The following is a 27,419-nucleotide window of genomic DNA, read 5'->3' as shown; positions in this document are numbered from 1 at the left end:
CGAAACAATATTTAAAACATACAAATAAATCACATAATTCACGTACTAACTCATAAAAATAATTTAACATATTTTCACATTATTTTAAAATTATTAAATCTCTTAGTTAATTCCATCCAATGTATCACTGGAATTTTAAATTATTCATCATCCTATTATTTTTAAATTGTTATTTATATTTTTTCAAAAAAAAAATAAAATTGTTATTTATATTATATATATATAATTTATTATTATTATTTTAATTCTACGAATCAAGCGCCCTCGAAAAGTGTACCACTGCGAGTCTTTCTATCCGGTTGGTCTAAAATTCTATCCCATGATGTGTGTCTGTGTATATATATATATATAAATATTGCCTTAACCATTTTTTGAGGATCATCACAATTCTTTCACAATTTCTCCCATCTCTGACTGAATTCTTATCCATTCTCCCCATCTCCTTATTTATTCCCCATTTTTTTGCTGTTATTATCGCTCTTCACTTCTACCTTCTGCTTCGTCAAAGCTCTCCAAATTCCAAAGGTAAATGAATTTCATCGTTTCTTTATTTATAACTGATTATAAACTGTCTGTTTTTTTTTACTGCGACATTATATTTGTAGCAATTTGTGTGTGTTTTTATTAGTATGTTCGATCTGTTTGAATTTGGTTATGCGATTTTACTTGTCGAACGAAATCTGACTGATTTGTTTCCATGTGATTTGTTATGCTTCCCAATGTGTAGATCTGATTATTTTTGTGCGAGCAATTGTGAACTTTGAGGTGTGTGTTTCCTTTATGAATGAGTCTGGTTCTTGTTTTTTTCGTTTCATTTTTCCTCATTTCATACAATGCCGAGTGACTGATGGATTATATCTTGATTGGGTTTTATCTGGTTTGGGGTCATTTGACCTCCACCCAATGCTACTAATAGCATAATTTGTTGAATCTGGAATGGGTAAAGTGATTTATAGTTCTAATATTATTACCTCTTTTTTCATTCTTCTTTTATGGGTTGGTAGTTGGCTGTTTGGAGGAGTGGGTTTGGTGAGGTAAATGGTTGCCTCTTTCAAAGCTCAAGTTATTTATCCATGTGCTGGATCGTGATTTTATTTTTTTTTATTTATCAAGATCAAGTTGGTTGGCTATTGACTTCAGTATATTAATTTTATCCATGGGTGGTTTGAGTTTTAAGTTATGCTCAGCAGCAGAATTTGACAAGTCAAAGTCAAGCACATCTCCATGGTTCTCAGCTCCGTTCTTTTGAAAGTTGAATTTTTTTCTAAATCTTAAAGAAATTCTTTTGCTCTTTTTTTTCCCAGTTCCTGGAATACATGAGCTGCTTTAATTTATTTTGTCTCTATTTCTCATGTTTGTGACATACTTCAGGTTATCATTTATTTCGAAGAAATGGAAGTGACGGGGGGCTAAAAGCACTTAGGTTATGGCCTTTTCAGGTACTTTCCTGTTTCGTGTTTGGCTAGTTTTGGATCTGGTGTACCTGATTTTCATTAGTTTTATTTCCTTTTTGTGTCTTAAGGTACACAGGAAATGTGTAAAAAGAAATATACTTCCGAAGAGTTGAAATTGGCCACCTGCCTCGTTTGTTCAAAGAAATTGAAATATAGTAGGACCACTGAAAGTGGTATGGAATTTGAATCTTATTGGATGAAGCATAATAAATCATCGGCCTTAGCAGATCATGAGATCCATTTTGCAACAACTTTCTTGCCTTGGTCTCGTAGAATTCACATCACCGAGGGATTTCATGAATTCCTTTAATTAGTGTCCAAAAATCATTTAGTTGAATTAGTGTTTGTCTTTAAAGAATTTGTCAAGGATAGCGTGGTGTCAAACTAGATAGTCTGAATATTGAAGAATGCCTGGCCCTTTTTCTGTGAAGAGAGTCAAAGAGTCAGATATATGTTTCTCCAATTTGATGCAACAAGCCCCCCTGGCTGCTAAAAGTGATTCGATCTTAAGAACTTCCAAGATCGATGATGATTGTCATAGTCCAATCTTGCCTGGATTGCCTGATGATGTCTCCAAGCACTGCCTTTCTCTTGTTCCTCGATCTTATTTTCCCTCCATGGGTGCCGTGTGCAAGAATTGGAGGTCCTTTATCAAAAGCAAAGAGTTCATCACTATCCGAAAACTAGCTGGGATGCTTGAGGAATGGCTTTACATCCTTACTATGGATGCTGATGGAAAAGAGAGCCACTGGGAGGTTCTGGATTGTTTCGGAAACAAACACCATCAACTCCCACAAATGCCTGGTCCTGTCATAGCAGGCTTTGGCGTTGTTGTTCTCAACGGAAAGCTTCTTGTTATTGCTGGGTACTCTGTGGTTGATGGAACTCAATCTGTTTCAGCAGATGTTTATCAATATGATTCTTGCCTCAACAGGTAACACATAATTTGTCCCATTTCCATTTCCTCACTGGTTACCGTTAATCTCTGTTTGCTCAAACAGTTGATTTTCTTATCTGATTTATTTTATCCGAGCCTGAATGTATCATAGGTTTTTCCAACTTCTAAACATGTGCAAATTAATGTGGTTTACGATAAATCAGCATTGATCTACATCAGTAAATTTATATCATGTTCATTGATTTGTTTCTCCATCAACTAATTTGACATATTTTTACCTTTCAAATAATTTGGGCATTTATATGTACCTCATTCAGCAGAATTCAAACTTCCTCCACACACTGAGAGGTCAATTTTTTTGGTTCATCCATGACAAAATTTCTAACTCTTGCAGCTGGAGCCGATTAACTTGCATGAATGTAGCGCGGTACGACTTTGCTTGTGCTGAGGTGAATGGCTTGGTCTATGTGGTTGGAGGGTGTGGGAAGGATGGAGACTCTCTCTCATCTGCTGAGATTTATGATCCTGACACCGACAAGTGGACTGTGATAGAGAGTTTGCGGCGCCCAAGGTGGGGATGTTTTGCCTGTGGCTTTGAGGGAAAGCTCTATGTTATGGGAGGTAGGTCGAGTTTCACGATCGGAAACTCGAGGTTCGTTGATATCTATAGTCCTGATAGGCACACATGGTGCCAGATAAAAAACGGCTGTGTTATGGTTACTGCGCATGCAGTACTAGGAAAGAAGCTGTGTTGCATGGAATGGAAAAACGAGCGTAAACTTGCTATATTCAACCCTGCAGACAATTCATGGAAGATGGTTCCTGTTCCCGTCACAGGAAGCACGAGTATTGGATTTCGATTTGGCATATTGAATGGAAAACTTTTGTTGTTTTCATTGCAGGAGGATCCTGGTTATCATACTTTGTTATACGATCCAAATGCTGCCCCGGGTTCCGAATGGCAGACCTCCGAGATCAAGCCATCGGGATCGTGCCTGTGCAGCGTTACAATCAAAGCTTGAATTATGTGCTGAAATGAAATTTCTTATAGCCTCCTATTGCATCTTTGCCTTTGGTTGCTATTTTTGTCCCTCCTGTTGTATCTTTGGTCGATTTTATTTTCACACTCTCAATAGAGGTAAGAAATCGCAATTGGATTGTTACTTTAAAACGCTTCTTGAGATTTTCAAGAACATTGCTATCAATAACTTTATTATAATGCTTTAGCTCAAATACCTAGTTATGCTTGGCCTTGCACGGAAATTCTAGCAAACAAAATGAAATTGATTGCCTTTGAGACGATAATACTACATGAACCAACGTAAAATATTCTAACCCATTCGCGTGCAAATCCTTGCTCAAGGTGCGTGGATATGTAAGATAGATCAAGGGATAGAAAGGGTTCTACCTCGCATAAAAAATTTCAAAGAAGATGATCAATCACAAGTCACAAAACGTGGATGGATAGAAAATCAGGCAGAATTCATCAACATCAATTCTTGGAGAACATGTACACCCAATCATAATCCCAAATTATTTTATTGTTACTCAATTCATTTGCATTTTATATTTCACAGTATTGAATGAAGCTCTTCTGGTTTCATCCGTGGAAACGAAACGAAAAAGCTCATCCTCAGACCCACACTTCTCACGGGCTCTTCATGTTCTCACCGTACAGTAAACAAGAAAAGACAAGACAAACTTCAGACGGCAAATATAATCATATTAATTGACAACAAAAACAGAATCCATGGCGTAAATATCGTCGACAATCTTTCATATACTACAAACCGAGCCTTTTCGGTCTCAAATAGGTAGACGACCCCTGCTTCAAGCCAGGTATAGAAACTTGCTGTTGTTGCTCGGCCCTCTTCTTCTTTTCCTTCTCCATGCTATCTTTCTCCCTATCGGCCTGGACCTTCCTCAAGTTCTCCATTTCTTCTTCCATGGCTGTTTTCTCTTCCTTTTGTCTCTTCTTATGCTCCATCATGGATGTATCCGACTCCTTTACCGAGAAAAACATGGGTCCTAACTCAGCTAGCCACTGGGGTTCAACTGCTGTAGCGCATTGCATATATTCCTTCGTTGTAAGTATCAACTCATGATAAACCACGTAATCTGGAGTATAACCCAAGCCATATATGGCACTGCTGGGATGTAAGTGGCATGGCATTCCATTCCTGCAGTTGACGTACTCCCCAACACCTTTCAGACGCGCAGCGTTGTGAAAGTAAGCTGAGCATATGGCTTGTCTAACGACATCCCAATCAGGGCCGCTCGATGTAAGTGGAATCTTCAAAGTCTTCAAAATGTCTAGTAACTGGGATCTCACTTCTCTGGCCTTGCGTAATCCTTTTACGTGCAGAAAATGATCGTTGCACCAATCACCCCGATATTGATTAGCTTTCCATTGCTGATACACATTGAGGAGCGTTAGGTGATCAGACTCTGGCACAAAGAACTTTTCCCTTGCTGCGTCACTCTCCTCAACCCTATCCTTGGGTCTGAAGAAAACAGAGGGTACTGACAGCATTGACACAATTGTCAAAACCTCGTTGATGCATTCGAGCTGCTCACCCATTAAAAGCATCTTGGCGAGGGGAGGATCAAGTGGAAACTCAACCATTTTCCAACCAAGTTCTGTAAGACCTCCAACATTGTTCAAAGCACCTAAAACCCACAACTGGTACATGGAATTTAGGATGTTCTCTTGAGGAGGAGGATCCATAAAGTCAAAATCCAACAAATTGTCGATTTTTAGTGACTTGAGCAACAAAACCACATTGCCGAGGTTGGTTCTTTGGATTTCTGGGACAGGACTGGGAAGCATTTCATTCAGGTAGGCGCTCTCAGTATAAAGACGATAACAAGTCCCTGGCCCGGTTCTTCCAGCACGCCCAGCTCGCTGATCAGCAGCAGCACGACTAACAGGAAATACTTGGAGAGCATCCATTCCCATTCGAGGGTTATACACCTTTATTTTACCGTAACCCGTGTCAATAACATAGAAGATTCCATCAACAGTCAAAGATGTCTCAGCAATGTTGGTAGCAACAATACACTTCCGAGCACCGTCTTCAGCTTTTTGGAAAATTTTTGCCTGCAAATCAGCAGGGAGCTGGGAGTAAATGGGGAGGATTGAGAGCTTTGGAGCATCCTTCTTTGAGGCAATCAACTGTTCCATGCGCTCTGAAAGAGCATAACATGTTGCCTCAATCTCATCCTGACCAGTCATGAAGATAAGGATATCACCGGGTGCACTAGTGATGTGGATTGTCATGGTTTGTTTTACAGCAGCTTCAACATAATCTTCACAAGGAGTTTTACTGTACAAGATCTGGACAGGAAAAGTTCTTCCAGGAATGTGAAATACAGGTACGCTGCATGGAGAATGAAATCGGTTTAGGAAAGGTTAGAAACGAAAACCCAGACTTCAGCACAAATTAAATACAAAACATACCTTCCAAAAAAATTTGAGAATTTCTGAGCATTAAGGGTGGCAGAAGTCACAATAAGCTTGAAATCACGGCGTCTGGCCACCACTTTCTTGAGGATGCCAAACAGCACATCCGTGCTCAAGGATCGTTCATGGGCTTCATCCATCACAATGACCCTACACAAATAATGTAAAGAGGGTAAAGGGTACATCATACAGAGGGCAAATAATTTGAAATCCATGTTTTTAAGGTAAAAAAAAAACACCTATATTTTTCCAGATCTGAATCTTTAAGTGTCTCCCTCAAAAGCACACCATCAGTCATGTACTGCAAAGTAAAAAACCATTGGTTACAAAGCTCAACAAGGACCAGTGTGATCATTGAATATTAGAATAACAGCAAAGTAAAGAATCATAGATCACATAGCACAACCACCATCAGTGTGATCATCGAACGCCAGGCTTCGCATAATATGACAACAGACATGAGTATTAGTCTTATTTATAAATAAGTTCTAGCACGTCAAACCAATCAGTGGCCCATCTGCTTATCTGAAACTGGGTGTAACAGTTGTGCAATGTTGTTGCTTTGTCCATGTAGCCTTTAATAAAAGCATTAAACAAAAAATAGTGGATAAAATGGAAAAGTTCATTGTCGAAAAATACAAGATGGCACGCCTGTTCTACAATTTTCATAAATCTAGTGATGCCATCAACAAACACCAATTTATCTTGTTGAAGTAAATGAAGACCTCTATGACCAAAGGAAATTTTTTTTTTGGGGGGGTGGGGGTGGGGCTTTACCCTTTTCCAGAAATTCTCGAAGGCCAAGGACGAGCCCAGGCCTAAGAGGGTTTCAACCAGAAACAGATGCGCGCCTTGGATAGAACCTCCATTACCCAAGGTTAAAGGAATATGCAAGTTGTTACCTTGATAACCGTATTAGGCCCTGTCACGTCCTCGAACCGTATCGCATATCCAACTTTATCACCAAGCTCAGTTTCCATCTCTTCACTCACTCTTTTGGCTACGCTCATGGCTGCGACGCGCCTTGGTTGTGTGCAACCAACAATGCTGCTGCTTGTGTACTCATCTTCATGCAGATACTGCCAATGATCACACACAAGTTGTCATGCGGAAGCAAAAATTTAAGAAATGAACACCCCCAAAAGATAAATATACACACAGAAAGGTGAAGCACTCACCAAACAAGAGAACAAAAATTAGCCTAATCTAGAAGTTTTTAACAAACCTGAGTTAATTGCGTGGTCTTTCCAGAACCAGTTTCCCCAACCACTACCACCACCTGATTCTCACGAATCACCTACATTTGTGAACAATGGGCCAAATAGGAAGAAGATGATTACCATTAGAAAGATAGAAAGAAAAACGGATGACCTTTGTAAGAGATGACAATGCCAAGTCGAGAGAAAATGGGACAATCAAGTGCGACTAAATCATACAATAATGAGATTAAATATACATCTGTGAACAAAGGGCCAAATAGGAAGAAGATTATTGCCATCAGAAAGGTAGAAAATTATAACGAATAACTAGTTTAGGTTTGGCACTTGTAAAAGATGACATCCCAAATAGAAGAAAATTATCACACTCGAAACAACAGAGTGAATAAATTATACAATAATGAGTTCAGGCATGCAAATTCTCAACAGTTAACATTACCTAATGGCCCTAATCTTCGACTAGTCTGCTTAAATGCACCTACTAATTAACATTGCACTAATTACTCGAGAAATGTTTGAAGACTCTTCTAATATCTTAAAGCCGCCAAGAAAAACAGACAGAAAGGTCTTCAAACCTGCATTAATTCATCTCGTACAGAAAAAATGGGCAGATACTGTCTTTGTTGAGATAATGTTTTCGTCTTTGCAAACTCGCTCACTGCTTCACCTTTCTTCAAATGCTGTGCGAATTTGGCATCCTCCTTGAAATCAACTTCACCTTGTTCACCCACTACAGCAGTGTCTGCATCAATCTAGTAATTGATGGAAAAACGCTTTAGATACTAGCACAGTTAAAAAAAACTTTAAACCAGCATCCACAAAACTAATTTGGCATACCTGCTCTGCAGTTTTCTCGACACCAAGAATCTCACCTAGTTTCGAACCTGCAAGCTCCCAAAAGCGCTGCCGCGATTTGTTCATGCTCTGTTTTTCATGGATTTCCCTAACAAGAGTTGATCCTTTTCGAGATATTATAGCCATATCTGATGTAGGGTCTTTTATTGGCATGATAGGCTCAGCTTGTTTAGTAAAAACAATCCTCCCATCCAGAAAAGGGGGCTTTGTATCTGAAACGAGTGACATTGTAAACCTCTAAGCGAATAACTTTTAACTATGATAATCATGCCATGAACTACAATATGATAATTTCGATACTTACCATGCACAAGAAGAATAACCTTTCGTTCATCCTCATCATCAAAGGTAGTTTGCACCTCTGTCCCTCTGACAGCCCCTGATCTCATAAGTTGACGGTCTTCCCACTGAGCATTGTCAGCAGTGAGTTGTGATAGTTTTTTGCTCTGAGACAGTGTCATCTTACTTCCATCTTTTCGTGTCTGTCATCAAGGAAATAAATGGCTGCGGTACTAAATTTTTTCAATTGAGAAAAAAAAATGCTCAAAACATGAAAACCATGGACGGATGGTGGATAAAACAGAATCAATGGAACATATCACTATGGTAACAAATTCTGACATTTCCTATCGAATGCACTATGAAGCAATAAAAACAAGTAATACAAAGCCATTTGCATACTAAACCTTAGCTTATGTTTAAAGAAGACAAACGTTGAGAAAGTGTCTTTCTGAGCAGTTGATTATCTACAAACTTGATGCCAAAAAGTAAAGACCGAGTATGTCAAAGATTACCTTCTAAAGTGTTTCCTAAACTGGAATCAGGTATGAAAACCCCAATACCTGGCATGTGCCACTGAATCCCAAAAACAGAACCACAACTGTTTAAAACACACCCCCATCTCACTTTTAATGTATTTTTACTTCATTCAAAAAATTTACAAAAAGGCATTTAATCTATACACATGATCCAGAAATTGCCAAACATCCCCCCGCTAGAATGTTGACACTGTTGGCAATTTTTGGTCGTAACATCATAATCACAGATCAAACACACAGAAACGCAGAATACGCTCCTCTTATTGACAATTTACTCAAACTGAATGTATAACAAGCATAGACAATATTCTTTTCAGTTGCGTTATACAATTTGATATTGCTCGAAAACATTTAGAATTGGGAGGCAAAGTATTGTCTGGTAGAGATCTTAATGCTGCTAAAAAGGAACTACGTCATACTAATGCCATGTAAATTCATACCAGTCTCTTAGCCAACTCTGCCTCTTTCTTCTGAAAGGATGCCTCGTCACCAAGAAAAAGTGATGTAGTATCTGCATCATTAAAGGTCCCACCCTCTTCTCGGTCATACCTGTAAAAATACAGCAATAGTTCATTCATCATGCAGACAAATAAAAAGCACTCGTAGGTAACAAATAACATATTCACAGATATACAGCCAAAAGTAACTCAGTCAACGTAAATTAGCACTGAAAAGTTGAAGGTAGAATTTGAAAGAGCTCTTCTAGTCATGCCTTTACATGAAAAAAGATCGATGATTCATTATAGAGCACATTTGTCTCAATTTCTTTCTAAAATGAAGCAACAAACTAATAGACTATATTTCAAAATTAAGTAGCACATTCTCAAATTCATTTCTAATATGTAGGCCTCACCACGGTTCCAAAACTGACGGTTTCGACTTTTAAGAAAGGTGGAACCAAACCCAAACAGTTTGGATATGGTTTCGCTTTTGAATTTTAGTGGTTTCAATTTTGATTTGATCCCAGTTTGAAGCGATTTGAATTAAAATTTATTCTTTCAGATTTATCAACAAAAAAGGGTACAACAAATGTTGTAATTAAACTAATTATTTAACAATTATATTACAAAATAATTGAAATATTCGTCTTTTTTGGGGGAAAAAAATAAAAGGGGTAAATTTAATTTGTATATAAATCAAGTAATTTAATTAGAAAATTTAACTTGCGTATGTATAGTAGAAAACCTTAAAATATAAGATTATTTTATAGTTTTGGTTCCTAATTCGTCTTTATCGAAAAAGAAATAAAAATAAACGGTAGATTTAGTTTATATAAATAGAGCAATTTAATTATATAGTTTAACTTAGTCTATGATGTATACTGCAAAACCTTGAAATCTACATTAATTTACAGTTCCGGTTTCTTATTTTTAGGAACCGAAGCCAAACCGGAACTTCACAATTCCGGTTTCGAATTTTCAGAGAAGGTAGTGATTTGAGATTTCGTTTCACAATTCCAAAGGATCCATTATCAAGTCTAGTTACATGTTAATAATTTCCTTAACTTGGGTTATATTGTAGATCCGTTGAATAGTCCGTCGCATAGGCAATTGAGTTGATAGACCAAATAAATGGCAGTTATCAGTTATCATGTCGGTATACTACACAAAACATATCATGATCTTTGACAACACATTTCAGAGAAATGTAATCAATTGAATTACCATGCGCGATCAGAATTATACTCCATTTCTATGCGTATACTTTCTGATATCTCGTGATTCTGATCTTTAGATCCATCATCCAGGCTATCTTCTCCATCCTATAATCAGAAAATAGGGTATGGGTAAAAAAACAAATCAATCCAATCTATCAAGTAAACTAAAACTAAATACCAGAAAATTCAAGAATATTTGAAACTAAAACAAGGAAGAAATGAGTTACCTCCGCTGATTTCAACTTATTTGCAGAGAATGCAACCTGATTAGATTTCCCACCATATCGGGAACTTGCAGACCTAACAGAGGACCCAGATGCCCGAACTGGAGAAGGGGATGGAGCAATGATATCCCAAGGAGATGCAGCAGCTTCAGTGAAGAATCAACTTTAATTAATTACGAGCAAATAATGCACAAATCTTACCCGAAAAACCAGACAAGATAATTCCATTTCCAATGTTCAACTTAAAAATATATGTGAAACTTACATGTAGAGTTGGGGGTCCGCCCACCCAACCACGGAGAAACAAGTCTTGCATCAGGAGAGGCCCCAACAAGCATGGGGGATGGCGAAGGTCGATGGTGCCTGCTGCTAGAACTATGACCATTGCGACGAGGAGTATCTTCCCATTCCCACCGTCCATCATCCCAGTCAGATCTGCCTGCCAAGGATTACATCATTATCGAAGAATAAAAAGTAATAAACACGAAAATAACTCCATTACACTCAAGTCTATCATTCACAGGACAGATCATATTTACATGTTGAAGTATTTATCTAGTGTTCTAAACCACATTTAATTTATTGTAATTGTAATTGTAATTGTTGAAAGAAGTAAAATCATTCAGGTGATAAGGTCACAAAGTAGACATACCAGGGGACCTCCTAGAACTGTCTTGTCTGTATCTTTTTCTTCCATAATCTTCACCCGGAACTCTCTCCCGACTTTGAGATGATTCTCTATGAGCCCTCCCTTCCCCGACAAAACTATGTCTATTTCTACTGGCATTAGCTGAGCTCCTGAACTCTTCCCTGTATTTTCTTCCACTTCTATCGTAATTTGCTGGGTCAGAACTAGGACTTCTATGCCTGGACCTTCCAGTGGATTTAGCTAAAACCTAAAACAGAATGCAAATGTCAAATTACAGGTGCTGCAAGAGTTTACCACGAATTCATGAATGTGATAACACAAGCAAACTTTAGAAAATTTATCAATTCTTGGCCGCAAAAACTGACAGTCTAATTAGTTGAAGTAAAAGCTCCGCACCTCAATGGCTTCGTTTATTCAGTAATATTTCATTTACTATCATATATCACCAACTCCAATGCACGATAGTATTTCTCATCATGACAAAAGAATATATGCAAAGAGTATGCTGTATGCAGCATACATATACATTTATTCTTGATAGATAGTAACCGATCAGAATTCCAGAAAAAGCGAACATCGTGTAGGAATAAAATTAAATTCTAAAAAACAAACAGATAACAAAAAAACATCAACAAAAAATAAAAAGGGATAATCGTCCTTGAATTAAGAAACCAAATTATAGGTCTTATAAATTCATTATTCTGCTACAGATGATAATTTCAGGAGCCTGAGATGAATTCTCAAACTACCGTTTTTAGGTCTTACGAACTGATGCAAGCTGTGCCCTTTGGTGATGCTACTAGTTAAATTATTGGCTTACTGCTAAAAACAGTAGTTTGAGCTTTCATCACGGGCCCAGAAATTATCACATCATAATATACCAACTTTGAACACTCGATGACGTGAGAAAAAGATGAAAACAGGGAGCCAATGCACGAAGCATGTAGTACAAACCTTAATATGATCATCTGTGCGACGACTTACATACACTTCGTTGTTACTAATATCTTCAGTAACAACAGTTCCTGAAATGAAAGGGACAGACCAATAAGTTAAAAAAAAAAAAAAAGGAACTTGGTACAGAACAAACAGACAAAAGGTAAATGCAATATTTCATGGAATCTTTTGAGAGCTACATGAACATATCTAGGCTGTGAACTATAACAATTAGAATTCTAAAAGTTATGTATTTATTGACGCTTGGTTTTGTTCAATGGATTCTAAAATAATGCTAACATGATATGCTAATTGCTACCTGAATTAGATGTTTCACTTGTTGCTATTTCACGGTATCGCCTGTTAGAATACTTGCGCACATCATTAGACACATTACTCTCCAATTCATCAAGGCCTGAATGAATGGACGTTTCCTCTTCTTCGTTGAGAGAGGCTGCAACAGAGGCAACCCGGTCTTTCGGAACCTTGAATGCACCCTCCATGCTTAATTCCTCGCGTTTTTTTCTTGCGAGTACATCAAGCCCTATCATAATAACATACTAAGATATAACGTTTTATAATAGTCAAATAAACATTGCTCAGTTAGAAAATTCAGCTGGAGTCGAGGAAAGAATATGAGATAGGTAAATACAAAAATAGAGTGAGGAGGCAAGGTGGTAAAGCCAAAATAAACAGAAAAAGGTAGAAATAATGTTCCAAAGATCAGGAAATAAACATGTTCCCCAATTTCAGGCAAACTCTATCTTGTACATATGAAGTTACCACATATAAGCAGAAATCAGTGTGGACCAAGCATTCAGATTGGAATTGCTCGCTTACAGAACTAATTACCGTTGGAGAACATACGACACATCTGATACAATAAGATTCTATAAAGGTGGAAAGGAGCAATATTGATCTAATTTCGGGAAAAGAGCAGCTCCTTTTGCATTTCCAAATTTGTTTTGAAAATACTGAATCATTAACCGTAAAACTCGTGATTAGGGCAGAACAAGAGCCGTTTTAAGCCCAAAAAGATGTGAATCAAACCTAAAATCGATTTCTTCTCGGGATGTCTGAACACAACTCTATCCATTCCAGGTACAAAAAGACCACCACTCGTAGGAGCCTCTGGTTCAAGAGTATCTGTTATTTTATCAAGGTCAAGCTGTCCTCCATCTCCGTTTCTCTGAAGATCACAGGTAAACAAGAACAAAGAAACATCGCAGTCAAAAACCAACCAAATCGCATGACTAAGTACTAAGTAGCTGGGTAAGTTTTAATCATAGGACACTGACCTCCATGTCGGTTCACCGAGGTTTTCCAAGCACCTGCAATTCGTCGAAGAACTAAAAAGGAACAGAAACAGCACTGTTTCAGGCGGCACTGTTTCGGCTTTAAGGGTTTCTCCTCGTCGCCTCCGGTGGGTTGCGGTGGTTGGCGGCAATTGGTGTTCGGACGTTGGGAGGTGTGGTCGGTTGGTTCGGGCTTGGGTGGTCTGCACGGTTTTGGTTTTTCTTCACTTTCTGAATCCCAAAAATAATAATCATCATCATCATTATATATAAATCCTAATAAAAATAATAATCATCATCATCATCATTAATATATATATATATATGCTATTATAAAGTTATAATTATTTTTTTTGAAATATAAATTTATAATAATTATATTAAGTGTGAATTGGCCTCTTATTTTGTTTTTTTTTAAAAAATAAAATTACAATTATTTTTTAAAAACAAATACTGCAATGGTGGTAAAACTTTCCACCAACACTAGAATTTCCTAACTTTCATTCTATATTTGTGTTCTTTTATGCGCGTCGCGTGCTTTTATGATTCAGATAATTATTTGAACTTGATATTTTTTGTTGTTTTTAGATTAATAAATTTTAACACTATTTTTTAAATTAAGAGTGATATAACCATTTACTAATTATAATTATTGATATAGATTTAAAAAATATTTAAAAGATTCTAATTTTGATAACACTACAAGCTTTAAATTCTTATTCATTTATTTACTTTTTAAAAACAACAATTTTCATTATGCTATTCACGCCGTTGTGTGTGTCTTTATCAATAACTTTATTTAAGAGCCCGTTTGGAAACAGTAAATTTTTATTTAAAAAATAGGTTTTTAAAGTTGGCTTTTAAAAGTGTTTTTTTAATAAAGTTGTAGTATTTTTGTGTTTGGATAAACAAATGAAAAGCACTTATTTAATTGATGAATGTGTTTGGATGAATATTATTTGTGTTTTGATAAACAAATGAAAAACACTTATCTATAAATAAAATTATAAAAGCACTTAAAAAGCCACATTTTTTGGCTTCTAAAAAAGCCATAATTATAGCTTAATTAAGTGTTTTTTAAAGAACTTAGAAGCCCATCCAAACTAGGAGTGCAAACGAGTCGAGCTATTCGCGAGTAACTTGTGAGTAGCTCCGTCAAAGCTCGACTCGAGCTCGATTTGATCGATCTCGAGCTCGAGTAGCTCGAGCATCCATCAAGCTCAAGTTTTAAATATCTGTGTTCGAGTAGCTCGCGAGCTACTCGAACACACATAAATATATATATATATATAAATATATATATATAATATATAAATATAATATAATATTTATTTATTTATTAATATATCTTTTATTCATAAAAAAAAGTGGTCTACCATGAAGTTTTACAGACATCAAATTCTCTTTACAATAGATAACTTATAAGTTAACAATCGTTCGTCTGATACATTTTCAATTCTTATATTGAATTAAATGTTGTAAATACTATTATAATTATATTACGCTTCTCAACATCTTGTTAAACTTGCTTAACAATGCTCCAAAAATTTAATTAAAAATGTTCTATTCCACTTGTTATTGAAAATATACAATTAATTACAATTTTTACGAAATTATTTTAAATTTCATGTTCATTTTAACCATTATTTATAGCAGATTATTTCTTTAAAGGGATTCATAAATATCTCAAAATTACGAAACTTTTTATTTTTTCTTTCTATAATAAGATCAATGGAAGGTAAATGCATAAGCTTGGAAATCTCCACTAACTTTAGTTACAATATGTTCAATTTAATCCAAACTTTTATCTTTAAAAAGTGCTTAATATGGATGTAAAACTGTCGCTTTTGCAAGATTATAAAACTGTCGCTTTTGCAAGATTATGCCACTGGTGTTGAAGGAGAAGTTGATTTTAATAATATACATTGAAATCAACATATATATTCTTGAATGTGTGAGGTTTTTTTAAAAAAAATTATTACAGGACATGCTTAGTTGCATATAAAAAATATATGTAAGATGATTGTAAAATATATTTTAGCATAAAATATCTACCTCTTTTGTAATAAACAGCATCACAAATAAGTTTTCTCATTCCTTTTTCTTAAATCTATTACATTTTATTTATATCAATACAAAATTAGAACAAAAGAGAGAATAAAATCTCACTTTTGACTTCTAGCTACACATATCTCTCTTAGAATAGACAATTTCCATAAATCTATCCAAACATTCACTTTTACTGATGAACTATCTAAGATGACTGATTCAGCAGAAAGTTTACATAGAACCTTGTACCGCTTGATGAGTGAAAGAAGGTAAATGCCTTTAGGACTAAAAACCTCTTCAAACTTCGTTGCACTCAGTAGTCGTTCATACTTCTCGTACTTGCGATGCCTCCTCCTAGGATAAACAAGTAAACAATTTTTGGCATACTGAACATTAAGCTCCAACAAATCCACCTTCAGTGCAACCCCTTTTTTCACGTATTTATGAAGCATGCATACCTCCAAAATCTCGGTTAACTGTAATTATATTTAGTTATTTTGTTTTGTTAAGGATATTTTTTTAATATGTATAAATACAAACAATGTTTTGTTTCCATCAAGATATTTTTTGCGATATCTATAAATATAACAATGTGATAACCATGATTTCAATTTACAAATATTAAATTTATTAACAAACGAACTGTAGTACCTAAAATCCAATCTACTAATTCGCATATATTAAATTAAATAAATATTATGATTATTATTTTTTTAAGTTTAATTGATTTAAATTATTTATTTGAATTATGTGTTAATAGAATATCATTTACTTATTCAAATGATTTTATTGTGCAACTTATTTATTTTAAATATTTTAAAGGTATAAGCTTGCTTATTTAAATGATTTTAATTAATTGTTTAGTTTATTTATTTAAATGATTTTAAATGTCTAGCTTATTTAGTTAAATTATTTTATCTGTCCAAATCATTTTAAAGGTTTTTATACTGCTTGTGTATTTATTTAAATTAATTTTCAACGCTCGTCTAGTTGTTTAAATTATTGTAGTCGCTCTGCTATTGTTTAAATATTCCATTTATTGCAGTGACATCAAATATTTAAAGTGTTGATTTTAATTCCTAAGATAGTACCTAAAATTATTTTTTTTAATAATTATGATTTTAATTGCTTGGAATTAATTGCTTAAGTTTTCTTTAAATTTTAAGTGCTCAAATATTTAAGTTATTTATTATTAAAAATTTTAAGACAGTGGCTTCTGGTTCCGGCTCTTGGCGATGGTGGATTTCGGCGATAAATTCCAAGAATTTTTATTTTTGAAAGTTTAGTAGGAGGTAAGAGAAAAATTAGATGAGTACTAGCCACCATACTTTAGAGTTGTATAGAGTTGTACTTTTAAAAACACACTCACACCTACTTTTACATGCTTACACTTATACACACAACACACAACTTTTAAAACAAAAAACTTAAATCATTTTAATTGAACCCTAGCCACCATAACCCCTCACTAGTCGATCCCCACCATTCTCTCTCTCCTTCCTTTTCTCTCAACCAATCGGCCACCTCCTCCTCCTTGCTCCAGCCGCCGCCGCCGCCCTCCACCACCGCCGCCGTCGCCGGGAAGTCGTCTAGGGAGGTTTAGCTAGGGTGTGGTCAAGTGTTCCAGCCCTTTCCCCTTTTCATTTTCGTTTTTTTTGGTTATTTACAAGTCAAGGCAAGTATATGCAATTTTTGGGCTTTCATTCAAGCTATTTATGTTCTTGCTCTTATCCTCTTGTGATTTTTCGAAATGCTTGTTATTATATGCTTGTAGGATCGAATTTTTAACAAAATTTCAGTAGGGTTCTTGGGGAAATTTCGAAATTTAGTTGCCATAACTTTTAAAGAAGTTGCATGATGAATTATGATTGAGGGCATGAAGTGTTTTGAATGCAAATGAGTAATTTCGAAAATTCAGTAGTTGCATGCTTAAAATTTCGAATTGTACATGATGATTGGGCTGTATTTAAGGGTTGATTGGTGCATTGTATTGTTTGGCAATTGGTTTCAATGATTGGTCAAGAATCAAGACACAATTGGTGCATGATTTTGTTATTTTTGAAGTGTGGAGTTGAGGTGTGGTAAGGGGATGCCTAGGTGGATGCCTAGGTGTTTGTGTTAAGTCCTAAGAGAGGCTAATAAGTGTGTTTGGTGGTTTGGAATGAAGTAGATTTAAGGAAAAAAGGGTATGGAGTTGATCCCTCAAGGTAGAAGGGAAGTGGTGTGATGGTTTCAATGGGCAGGGGCTACTGATTTCGGGACAGGGGAGGCACCAAATCAGGTCTGGGCATGTCATGGGCTGGTCCTAAGTCAAGTTCATGATGTTGTGGTCATTTCGGTATAAAATGGGCTCGTTTCGGCTAAGATTTCAATAAGTTATGAATTTTTGAAGTTAGGGTGTCGGTGCAGAATTTTTAGGAGTAAAGTGGGCTGTCCAATTTTAGTTTTTGATCTTTTTGCTTGGGCTTTCAAATGAAGTTACAAATTGGTCCATTGGTTAGTTGGTAGTGTTTGGAGAGTGTCGGTTCGAGCGGAGTCGAATTAGGTTAAGGGATGGTAGAGTTAAGAGATTTTCGGTGCATTTGCTCGGGTTGTTGCCTTGAATGTAAGAATTTGAGTTAAGGTAGGGTTAGCACCTAGGGGCAGCCACTCACCCACCTTGCACCCATATTTTTGAGTTGAGTTCTATTTCTTATGTTCGTGTGCGTGAGTTTCATCTTTGAGCCAAACAATATTTTCAAAGGAAGTCGTTACAAGTTCTTGCATGCTAAGTATTTTGAGTCGAGTCATGGAAGGAAAGAAAATATTTTTGAACAAAGTGAGTTGATTGTGACTGGACAGGGCAATGTGGGTTGAGGGATGCCTCACCCACTTGCCATAGACGTGTAGTAAGCGGCGGGGAGACATCCCAGCTCCCCTACCAAAAAAGACGTGTAGTAAGCGGCCGGGTTCATCTCGGCTCCCCTACCAAAAAGGAAAGTAAAGGGGCAAATCACGTTGGGAGAAATCTCGGCGTCTTGCCGGCATAGTGCACTGCAGCCATGATCATGATCGAAACTTGAGTCACAATTCGGGGATCTAAGTTCTAAAGCAAAAAAAGTTTCAAGTATTAGTTGACTCGTCTCAATTTATTCAGTTTTATGTTATGCATGCATTCCAGTTAAGTCAAGAAAGTTCATAAGTTTCATGGCGTGAGTTGGTGTGAGTTCATACTTGCATGTTGTCTCATTTCCCTTATTTCACGCATGTTTACAGTTTAAGCTTCAAAGTATATTATGTATAGTATTTTGAGTAGTAATGCAGTTTTTTACACCCTTGTTATAGCACTGTTTATACTTGCTGGGTCATTAGACTCACTATGCTTGTTTGTTTGTCAGGTGAAGAGCAGTTTGTTGAGACCGAGGGGCAGGCTCCTCGAGGTTGAGGTCGCCGGTGGTGCGAGGCCCTAAGACCGTTGCTGCTATGTTTCCGCTTTAGTTATGATGTAATAAAGAGTTTAAACTTATGTATTTTTGGTAATAGCCAGGATGTGTTTTTCCTAAATTTTATTTGTCAAACATGTTATTGCTATTTTGGCAACCGGGGGTGGTTGTCTTTCCTTTTCGTACTTATGATTATCGCAGTAGTTATGATTACCGCATTTATTGCTTTTGGTTAAATTGTTGTCTGTGACAGAGAGGTTTTACCTACTTACAAACAAGTCATAACAAATTTTTTTTTTAAAATCCGCATTTCCTTTTATTATTTAAGTTTAGAGGTTAGGGTCGTTTCACGAACACTTGTCATGTCCATGCTGACTAATCTGTTAATACTTAAATTGACAAATTACTAAAATTGTTGCAATATAAATAATATATATATATATATATTAACATTCTTACGATTATTTTCAACTATTTTTTAATTAAAAACCCGGGTGTCAGCATGGACATGACAAGTGTTCGTTTGTTAATAAATTTAATATTTGTAAATTGAAATCATGGTTATCACATTGTTATATTTATAGATATCGCAAAAAATATCTTGATGGAAACAAAACATTGTTTGTATTTATACATATTAAAAAAATATCTTTAACAAAACAAAATAGCTAAATATAATTACAGTTAACCAAGACTATGGAGGTGTGCATGCTTCAGAAATATTTGAAAATATTTTTCTTCTGTCACTTTTTGCGTTGCTGCTTTCCTCTTTGATAGTAGTTCTCTTCTGTCACTTGTAGTTACTTTTTGCGTTGCGAGTGGTTTCCTTTCAGCCGTGCAGATCTGCTGCAGTTCTCGGTGGGTTTATTTCCGCTTTTTTCGAAATTTCTTTCATCCTTATGTTGTAATTAGATTTAATGTGATTGTGTTCAACGAATGGTTATGTCGGAATTTTCTTGAAAAAAGTGATAACCGTGAGTTCTGCTAAATTTTTTGAACATGTTCTTTATATCTGCCTTTTGTTAACACAAAAAATTTCATATTTACTTTCTTCCCTAAATATTTGAGATGTTTACCCGGGTTTTTTTGGTTAAAAGATAGTTTAGAATAATTGTAAGAATGTTAAACTTGAAAGTAATAAAAATAAAATAAGAATTTATTGAAAATTATATCATTTGTAAGATGAGTATAATATATTACTGAAATTATGGTTACCACTTGGTTAATTTAAGTAAAAAAAAATTTCTCTTTGCTTATATCTATGTTTTATTTAGTTCAGAACTTCAGATACTTCTTTTTTTCCCAGCAAGGGTTCTGCTGATCGTTTTTTAGCTATGTTTTACTAATACTTATGGTACTAATTAAATGAAAAAAATAATTGGGCTATGCTCGTTTCCGCTTTTCAATAATTATAGATTATGTTTATCACTTTGTGACGATTTGCACGCATGTTGTACTAGGAATACTTGGTTACAGATATTATTTGGATCACATTACAGAAAAGTTGAACAGTGAAATAAATGTTGCGCTCTTCTGCTCGACCAGCTTACAGGTTTGTTTTTGTTTTGAATTTTATGTCTGCTAATTTTTTGTATATATGTGTGCCTTCTGCCAATTTTCTATTTAATTGAAGTGATTGAGCAGCTAGCTGTTTTTGTTTTATATTAAAGCCTGTTTTTTATCAACTTTTTGAACATTATTCGCATTGATCATAACTAGGTTGGAATGTTTTCTGATTTATATTTTGCTACACACTTTAAGAAACTTCAATCACCAACTATAAGCATTACCGTACTGTCCTCTGTACATTGTGTCAATCTTAGAAGAAAAAAACCTTTGTTTGCATAGTTCAACAGTATTAAATATTCCTCTCTCAAAATTTAAGAATTGCTTAGGTGGAAAAAAAAAAACTTCTTTACTTATGCTTTAATCAACAACTTCAACGATAGATACATATAGGGATACTTAGTCTTCTCCAACTCTATCGTGTAGTAGTTTATTAACTTTCTATCATAGCGTGTTTTACTTAGTTTAATTTAATTAAACTTTTTATCTTAGTTCTTACTGTTGCAAAACATAAATATCACTATAGTTAGCTTACATTATTATACCTTATCCAACACTTTAAGTTTGCTGTTATGCCTACAAAAACTTCTAAAAGAAAATACAGTAGTGTCGAAGATCGTAGACTCGCTAAAAATGTTCGCCGTAGATAACAAAAAAAGTTTATAATTTCAAATAGAACCTGTCAACAAAATGTTGATGTTGATCCATTAAGATACGTAGTGAGTTGTAAGGCCCAGGATTAATTGAATTAATCCGAGAATTATTTAATTTTAATTCGAGTATATTTAATTTGAGAATTTTGGAGTTTTGAATTAAATTCTAATATTCTTAAATTATTTAGGATTGAAATTGAATTAAAAAGGTTTGTCGAGGACCGATTTGCAAATAGTGAAGACTTGAGGGGCCAATGTGCAATTTCTGGAATTAGTTGCTTACACTTGGCATGTAGATGGAAACCAACGTGTTTATTACATATTCCATCAGAAAATTCAACCCAAGAACCGAGAGAAAGGGGAAATGCAGAATTCAAGTCCATTCTTCAATTTCAAATTGTGATATCTTTTGATCCGTTCGTCCGATTTCAATTCCGAAAATTGTTTTGGAATCCTTGCAAGAAGGGCGCCCTTTTATGTAATGGACTGGGCCTCTGCTCTGCCCTCTCCGGGCTCTGCTCTGGCCCACCCATACTCATGGTCTTCTCTCCACCTGGAAAGGAGAGTTTCATGCCCTTCCCAAGACTCGAACATGCACCACCAGGCTTTAAGTGCATATTCTTTCGGAGTCTTGGTACCATTGAGGAGATCTCCTCAATGGTACCAGGATTGATAGAACTTTGTACTTATCCTGGAGTGCAAGGTTCGAATCCTGCGGAGGGTATAAAACTCTCTACCAGGAGAGAGAAGATAATGAGTATGGTTGGGCTAGAGCAGAGCCCAGAGAGGGTAGAGCAAAGGCCCAGTCCATTACATGAGTAGTCCAGATTTACTGCCTAATGTTCCAAACTGCAAATTTTGTGATGCACATCGTATTTATCTGGAACCACCAACATTTTGCTGTTCATCCAACATTTTGCTGTTCATTAGGAGATGTAAATCTTTCAAACACTGAAATGCCTGATGACTTAATTCAGCTATATCTTGGTAATGTTGGTGATGCTAAAGAGTTTATTAAATGTGTTCTTAGTTATAATAATATGTTTGCATTCACATCAATGGGTGTACATTGTGACAAAACTTTAGCTACAAGAAATGATGGGATTTACACATTTCGCGTACAAGGTCAGGTTTACCACTTCATGGATCAACTCATACCATCAAATAATCAGAATCCCAAAAACTTGCAGCTTTATTTTTTTGACACTGAACATGAGGTTTTAAATCGAATGTATATTAGCTCTAAATTTAAAGAACCTCTTGTACAAAAAATAACTCATATTTTAAGTGTGAATCCTTACGCAAATTTCTTCCGAAGTCTTAGTGATATTCAAAATTTGTACGATTATAAAATTGCTTTACAAGCTGATCCTATTATCGATCAACATATTTTTAATAAACCTACTGTATCCCAAGTTGCTGGAATTTGGTTAGAAAGTGATGAAGGAAACTAATATTCAACTCAACACATACTAATATATCCAAAAAATTCTCAACCTCAAATAATTAAACAATACTTTGCTTGTTATGATCCTATGCAATATCCTCTTATTTTTTCAAATGGAGAACCAGGTTGGCACCGAAATATTAAAAGACTAAATGAAAGACAAAAAAAAAAAAAATCACTCCAACACCAAAATGCGATGGTGAATGCTTTTATAACATTCAAAATTGCGCAAGTACAAGCTCCTCAAATAGAACAAAAAACCACAGGTTAATGGTGTCTGCTCGTGAATATTATTGCTACAAGTTACAAATACGTAAAAATGATAAATATTTCTTGCTACATACTGGTAGACTTCTACAACAGTATATAATAGATATGTACATCAAAATTGAAACTTCTAGATTAGAATTTTTCAGAAGTACAGATATGCAACATCGTCTATGTAATGAATTGTACTCTGGATTATTAGACAGTATGTCACAAGGATTTGAAAAAGGTAGTGATATTGGAAAACGTATGATATTACCTGCATCGTTTATAGGAGGACCTAGAGATATGCGAAAAAGATATATGGATGCTATAACTTTAGTGCAACGTTATGGAAAACCTGATATTTTCCTCACAATTACTTCAAACCCGAATTGGCCAGAAATCAAAGCTTTATGTTTGCCCTCCGATGAAATACAAAATAGACCTGATTTGATTGCTAGAATATTTCGTGCGAAATTACAAGTTTTAAAAAATGAGTTATTTACAAATGCAATCTTTGGCCATGTTATTGCTTATACTTATGTAATAGAATTCCAAAAAAGAGGTTTACCACATGCTAACTTTCTACTCATTTTAAACCAAGCATCAAAAATGTTTTATCCTGAAGCTTTTGATATAATTGTTTGTGCTGAATTGCCAAATCAGTTAACACATCCATATTTATTCTCATTGTTGATAAAACATATGATACATGGACCTTTTGGTTTACTTAATCCATCATGTGCTTGTATGAAAAACAATTTGTGCAAATTTAACTACCCTAAAGATTTTTCAGAAAATACCAAGTATGTCATAAATTCATATCCAATATATCGACGTAGAAATGACAACCGCACTGTCTTCATTAGAGGTTCACAACTTGATAATTGTTGGGTTGTACCTTACAACCCATATCTTCTTGCTAAATTTAATTGTCACATTAATGTTGAAATATGTTCAACTATTGAAGCCGTAAAATATATCTACAAATATATTTACAAAGGACATGATAGAATTTTTTATACATAAACTCCAAATGAAGAAAACTCAATAGTTGACGAAATAAAAAATTTCCAATGTGCACGATGGATTTCACCTCCCGAAGCAATTTGGCGAATTTTTAGCTTTGACCTCCACCATGTTCATCCATCTGTAATATCTTTACCAATTCATTTAGAAAATCATCATTTCATAACTTTCAATGCCAATCAATCACTATCCAACATTGCTAACAATCCTAAAATTGAAAAAACTATGTCAACACAATTTTTTTATATGAATAAATACAATGACTATGCTAAAAAACTTGGCTGCTTATATGTTGAATTCCCAGAATACTTTACTTGGCACCGTGACACAAAAGAATGGGAACCACGTAAAAGAAACAAAGTTATAGCTAGAATTTATATCTATCACCTAACACATGACGAGAAGTTTTACCTTAAGTTGTTACTCATGCATATTCGCAAACCTACTTCCTTCAAAGACCTACGAACAATCAATGGTAAAACTTACTCTACATTTCTAAAAGCAACACAAATATTGGGATTAATGGAAAATGATAACACAGTTGACATCTGCATTCAAGAGGCTGCCGCTTACCTAATGCCTGCTCCTTTACGCCAACTATTTGCTACTGCCCTTGTCTATTGCAATCCAAAAAATCCCAAACAATTATGGCTCAAATATGAAAGTTTCTTATCACAAAATTTTGAACAAAAAAAATCTCTTACTCCTTATGTAATTAGACACAAAGTTTTAGACATCATTTCATCCTATCTTCATTCAATGGGAAAAAGGCTTGAAGACTTCTTTCCAACAACAGATTATATATGTTCAAGTTTCAATAATAGTGTAACAAAAGAATTAGAAACTGAACGAGATATAATTATCCCTAAAAAATATCTCCTTTCTTCTGAACAATTAAATAAAGAACAAAAATATGCTTACGAACGAATTTTATATCATGTTAATAAGAATTTACCACATGTATTCTTTATCGATTGTCCTGGCGGTACAGGGAAAACATTCTTATACAAAGCACTTCTTGCTACAATTCGCTCTGCTGGTCATATAGCTCTTGCTACAGCAACTTCAGGCGTTGCAACCTCTTTACTTTCAGGAGGGCGTACTTCACATTCACGTTTTAAAATTCCTTTAGATGAAAATGACTCCAAACCTTGTAGCATAAGTAAACAAAACACAACAGCTTATTTAATAAAAGTATCAAAACTTATAATATGGGATGAGGCCACAATGGCTAAACGTAATATTATTGAAAAATTTGACAAAATGTTAAGAGACATAATGAACACACAAACAATTTTCGGTATCAAAATTATTGTCTTCGGTGGAGATTTTTGTCAAACATTACCAGCGAGTATTAAAAGTAATAAAAATGATATAATAGATTCCTCAATTGTTATGTCACCTTTGTGGAACCAATTTGAGAAAATAAAACTAAATCAAAATATGCGAGCATTACTTGATCCTAAGTTTTCTTCTTATTTACTAAGAGTTGGTGATGGTGTTGAAGAAAGTAACGAAAAAGATGAAATCCAAATTCCTTCAAAAGTAAACATTCCATTTACGGATGAAATTGCATCTTTAAATACATTAATAAAAATGGTATTCTCAAATATTAATAGTGATAATTTAGATTTTTCTTTATTTGTAAAATGAGCTATACTTACCACACGAAATGAGTTTGTCCATTAAATTAATGATATATTTATTAATGTATTTCCTGGTGAGGAAACGATATATTACAGTTGTGATGAAAACATAAACACATGCATTGTACCGGACCAAGAAGAATTATTTCATTCTTTAACTCCTCAAGGACTTCCTCCCCACAAACTAAATTTAAAACTAAATGCACCAATCATATTTCTTAGAAATATTAATCCAAGTGAAGGTCTTTGCAACGACACTCGTCTTCTTTGTAAATGTTTCAATACAAATGTCATCTATGTTGAAATATCAGTTGGTATACATGCTGGAAAACATGTATTCATTCCTCGTATCACGCTAGAAACTCCTCACGATAATTTTACATCCATTCCATTTAAAAGAAAACAATTTTCAATACGTTTATATTTTGCAATGACAATTAATAAAGCACAGGGCCAAACTCTAGACTTTGTTGGTGTCTATTTGAAGGAACCTGTTTTTTTACATGGTCAACTTTATGTTGCATTGTCAAGAACAAAAAGTATAGATCAGTTAAAGGTCCTTATTAGACCACCAACACCCTTGATCCAGCATACTGATTACACAAAGAATGTTGTTTATCATGATGTTTTACAAGCAGCGAGTTCTTTCTAAGATAAATAACTTTTAATGTGAGATGAATATCAAATTCCCACATTATGATAAATTAGACTTCTGAACTTTTTTTTCTTAAACTTTTTTAATTATGTTCCAAAACTTCAATTAAAAATCTTATTCTTATTCGGAAAATATAATCCACTATATTCCTCACACAACAACATTGTGAAATAAATTTCTTCAGAGTTCACATTTATTTTAATCAATATTTGTATTTATTTATTTATTCATAAGAATATGCCCACAAATTTCTTAAAAAGTAACAACTATCTTCTCCTCTTTTTTTGGCTAAAAAGATCAATAGAAGATACATGCACAACACTTAGAAATCTAAACCCAAATATTCAAAGTTGGTTTGTGAAAGTGTGTCAGGAAAAACTCATATTCAACAGACAAGATGAAAAAGACATCAGTGAAAGTATGGATCAGTTAAAGGTATTTATTAGACCACCAACACCTTTGATCCAGCATACTTACTACACAAAGAATGTTATTTATCATGATGTTTTACAAGCAGCGAGTTCTTTTTAAGATAAATAACTTTTAACGTGAGATGAATATCAAATTCCCACATGATGATAAATTACACTTCTGAACTTTTTGTTTAACTTGTTTAATTCTCTTCCAAAACTTCAATTAAAAATCTTACGTTTCATTTTCTTATTCAGAAAATATAATCCACTATATTCCTCACACAAAAATATTGTGAAATAAATTTTTCCAAAGTTCACATTTATTCTAATCATTATTTGTATCTATTTATTTATTCATAAAAATTTGTCCACAAATTTTTTAAAAGTAACAACTATCTTCTCCTGTTTTTTGGCAAAAAAGATCAATAGAAGATACCTGCACAACACTTAGAAATCTAAACCCAAATATTCAAAGCTGGTTTGTGAAAGTGCTCGTGTCAGAAAAAACTCCTATTCGACAGACAAGATGGGGAAGACATCAGAAACTTGTCTTAGTTGACAAAGAGGTAATATCTATTTACTGAAATATATTTGTTACTGCACAACTTTATGTAACATTTGCTTTCTATTAATGCAGAATGAGAGCATGCAGAGCATTATTTATGAAAAAGATGTTGACCAATTGGATCAGATGCTTCAATTATACAAGACATACTTTATAGGGAATGCAAGAATTAAGCAAATAACTGAGAGTACACCAATTCTTGCTACTTCACAACATCAAATGGTCATGAGTCGAAGTTCTTACATCAAACTTGTAAGCC

General features: G+C 34.7%; 2 protein-coding genes across 2 annotated transcripts; one reads left to right on the top strand and one right to left on the bottom strand.

Moving 5' to 3' along the window:
* The first annotated feature begins 1,721 nt into the window (after positions 1–1,721).
* On the top strand, positions 1,722–3,565 carry LOC140890846 (F-box/kelch-repeat protein At1g67480-like). Its single transcript, XM_073298964.1, has 2 exons — positions 1,722–2,388; positions 2,747–3,565. Exons 1-2 carry the CDS (start codon positions 1,862–1,864, stop codon positions 3,372–3,374), a joined length of 1,155 nt encoding a protein of 384 aa, XP_073155065.1. The 5' UTR covers positions 1,722–1,861; the 3' UTR covers positions 3,375–3,565.
* Positions 3,566–3,852: 287 nt separating this feature from the next.
* On the bottom strand, positions 3,853–13,687 carry LOC140887751 (pre-mRNA-splicing factor ATP-dependent RNA helicase DEAH7). Its single transcript, XM_073295203.1, has 17 exons — positions 13,470–13,687; positions 13,222–13,360; positions 12,491–12,715; positions 12,190–12,260; positions 11,239–11,482; positions 10,852–11,025; positions 10,590–10,732; positions 10,370–10,467; positions 9,146–9,254; positions 8,192–8,369; positions 7,870–8,099; positions 7,608–7,784; positions 7,041–7,112; positions 6,718–6,894; positions 6,055–6,116; positions 5,813–5,965; positions 3,853–5,732 (listed from the first exon to the last, which is right to left on the bottom strand). The coding sequence occupies exons 1-17, from the start codon at positions 13,473–13,475 to the stop codon at positions 4,136–4,138; spliced, it is 3,855 nt and encodes a 1,284-aa protein (XP_073151304.1). The 5' UTR covers positions 13,476–13,687; the 3' UTR covers positions 3,853–4,135.
* Between the last annotated feature and the right edge of the window lie 13,732 nt (positions 13,688–27,419).

This window comes from Henckelia pumila, chromosome 3 (genome assembly GCF_033568475.1).
Source record: "Henckelia pumila isolate YLH828 chromosome 3, ASM3356847v2, whole genome shotgun sequence".
Lineage (NCBI taxonomy): Eukaryota > Viridiplantae > Streptophyta > Magnoliopsida > Lamiales > Gesneriaceae > Henckelia > Henckelia pumila.
This window is presented reverse-complemented; position numbering and strand designations above follow the sequence as displayed.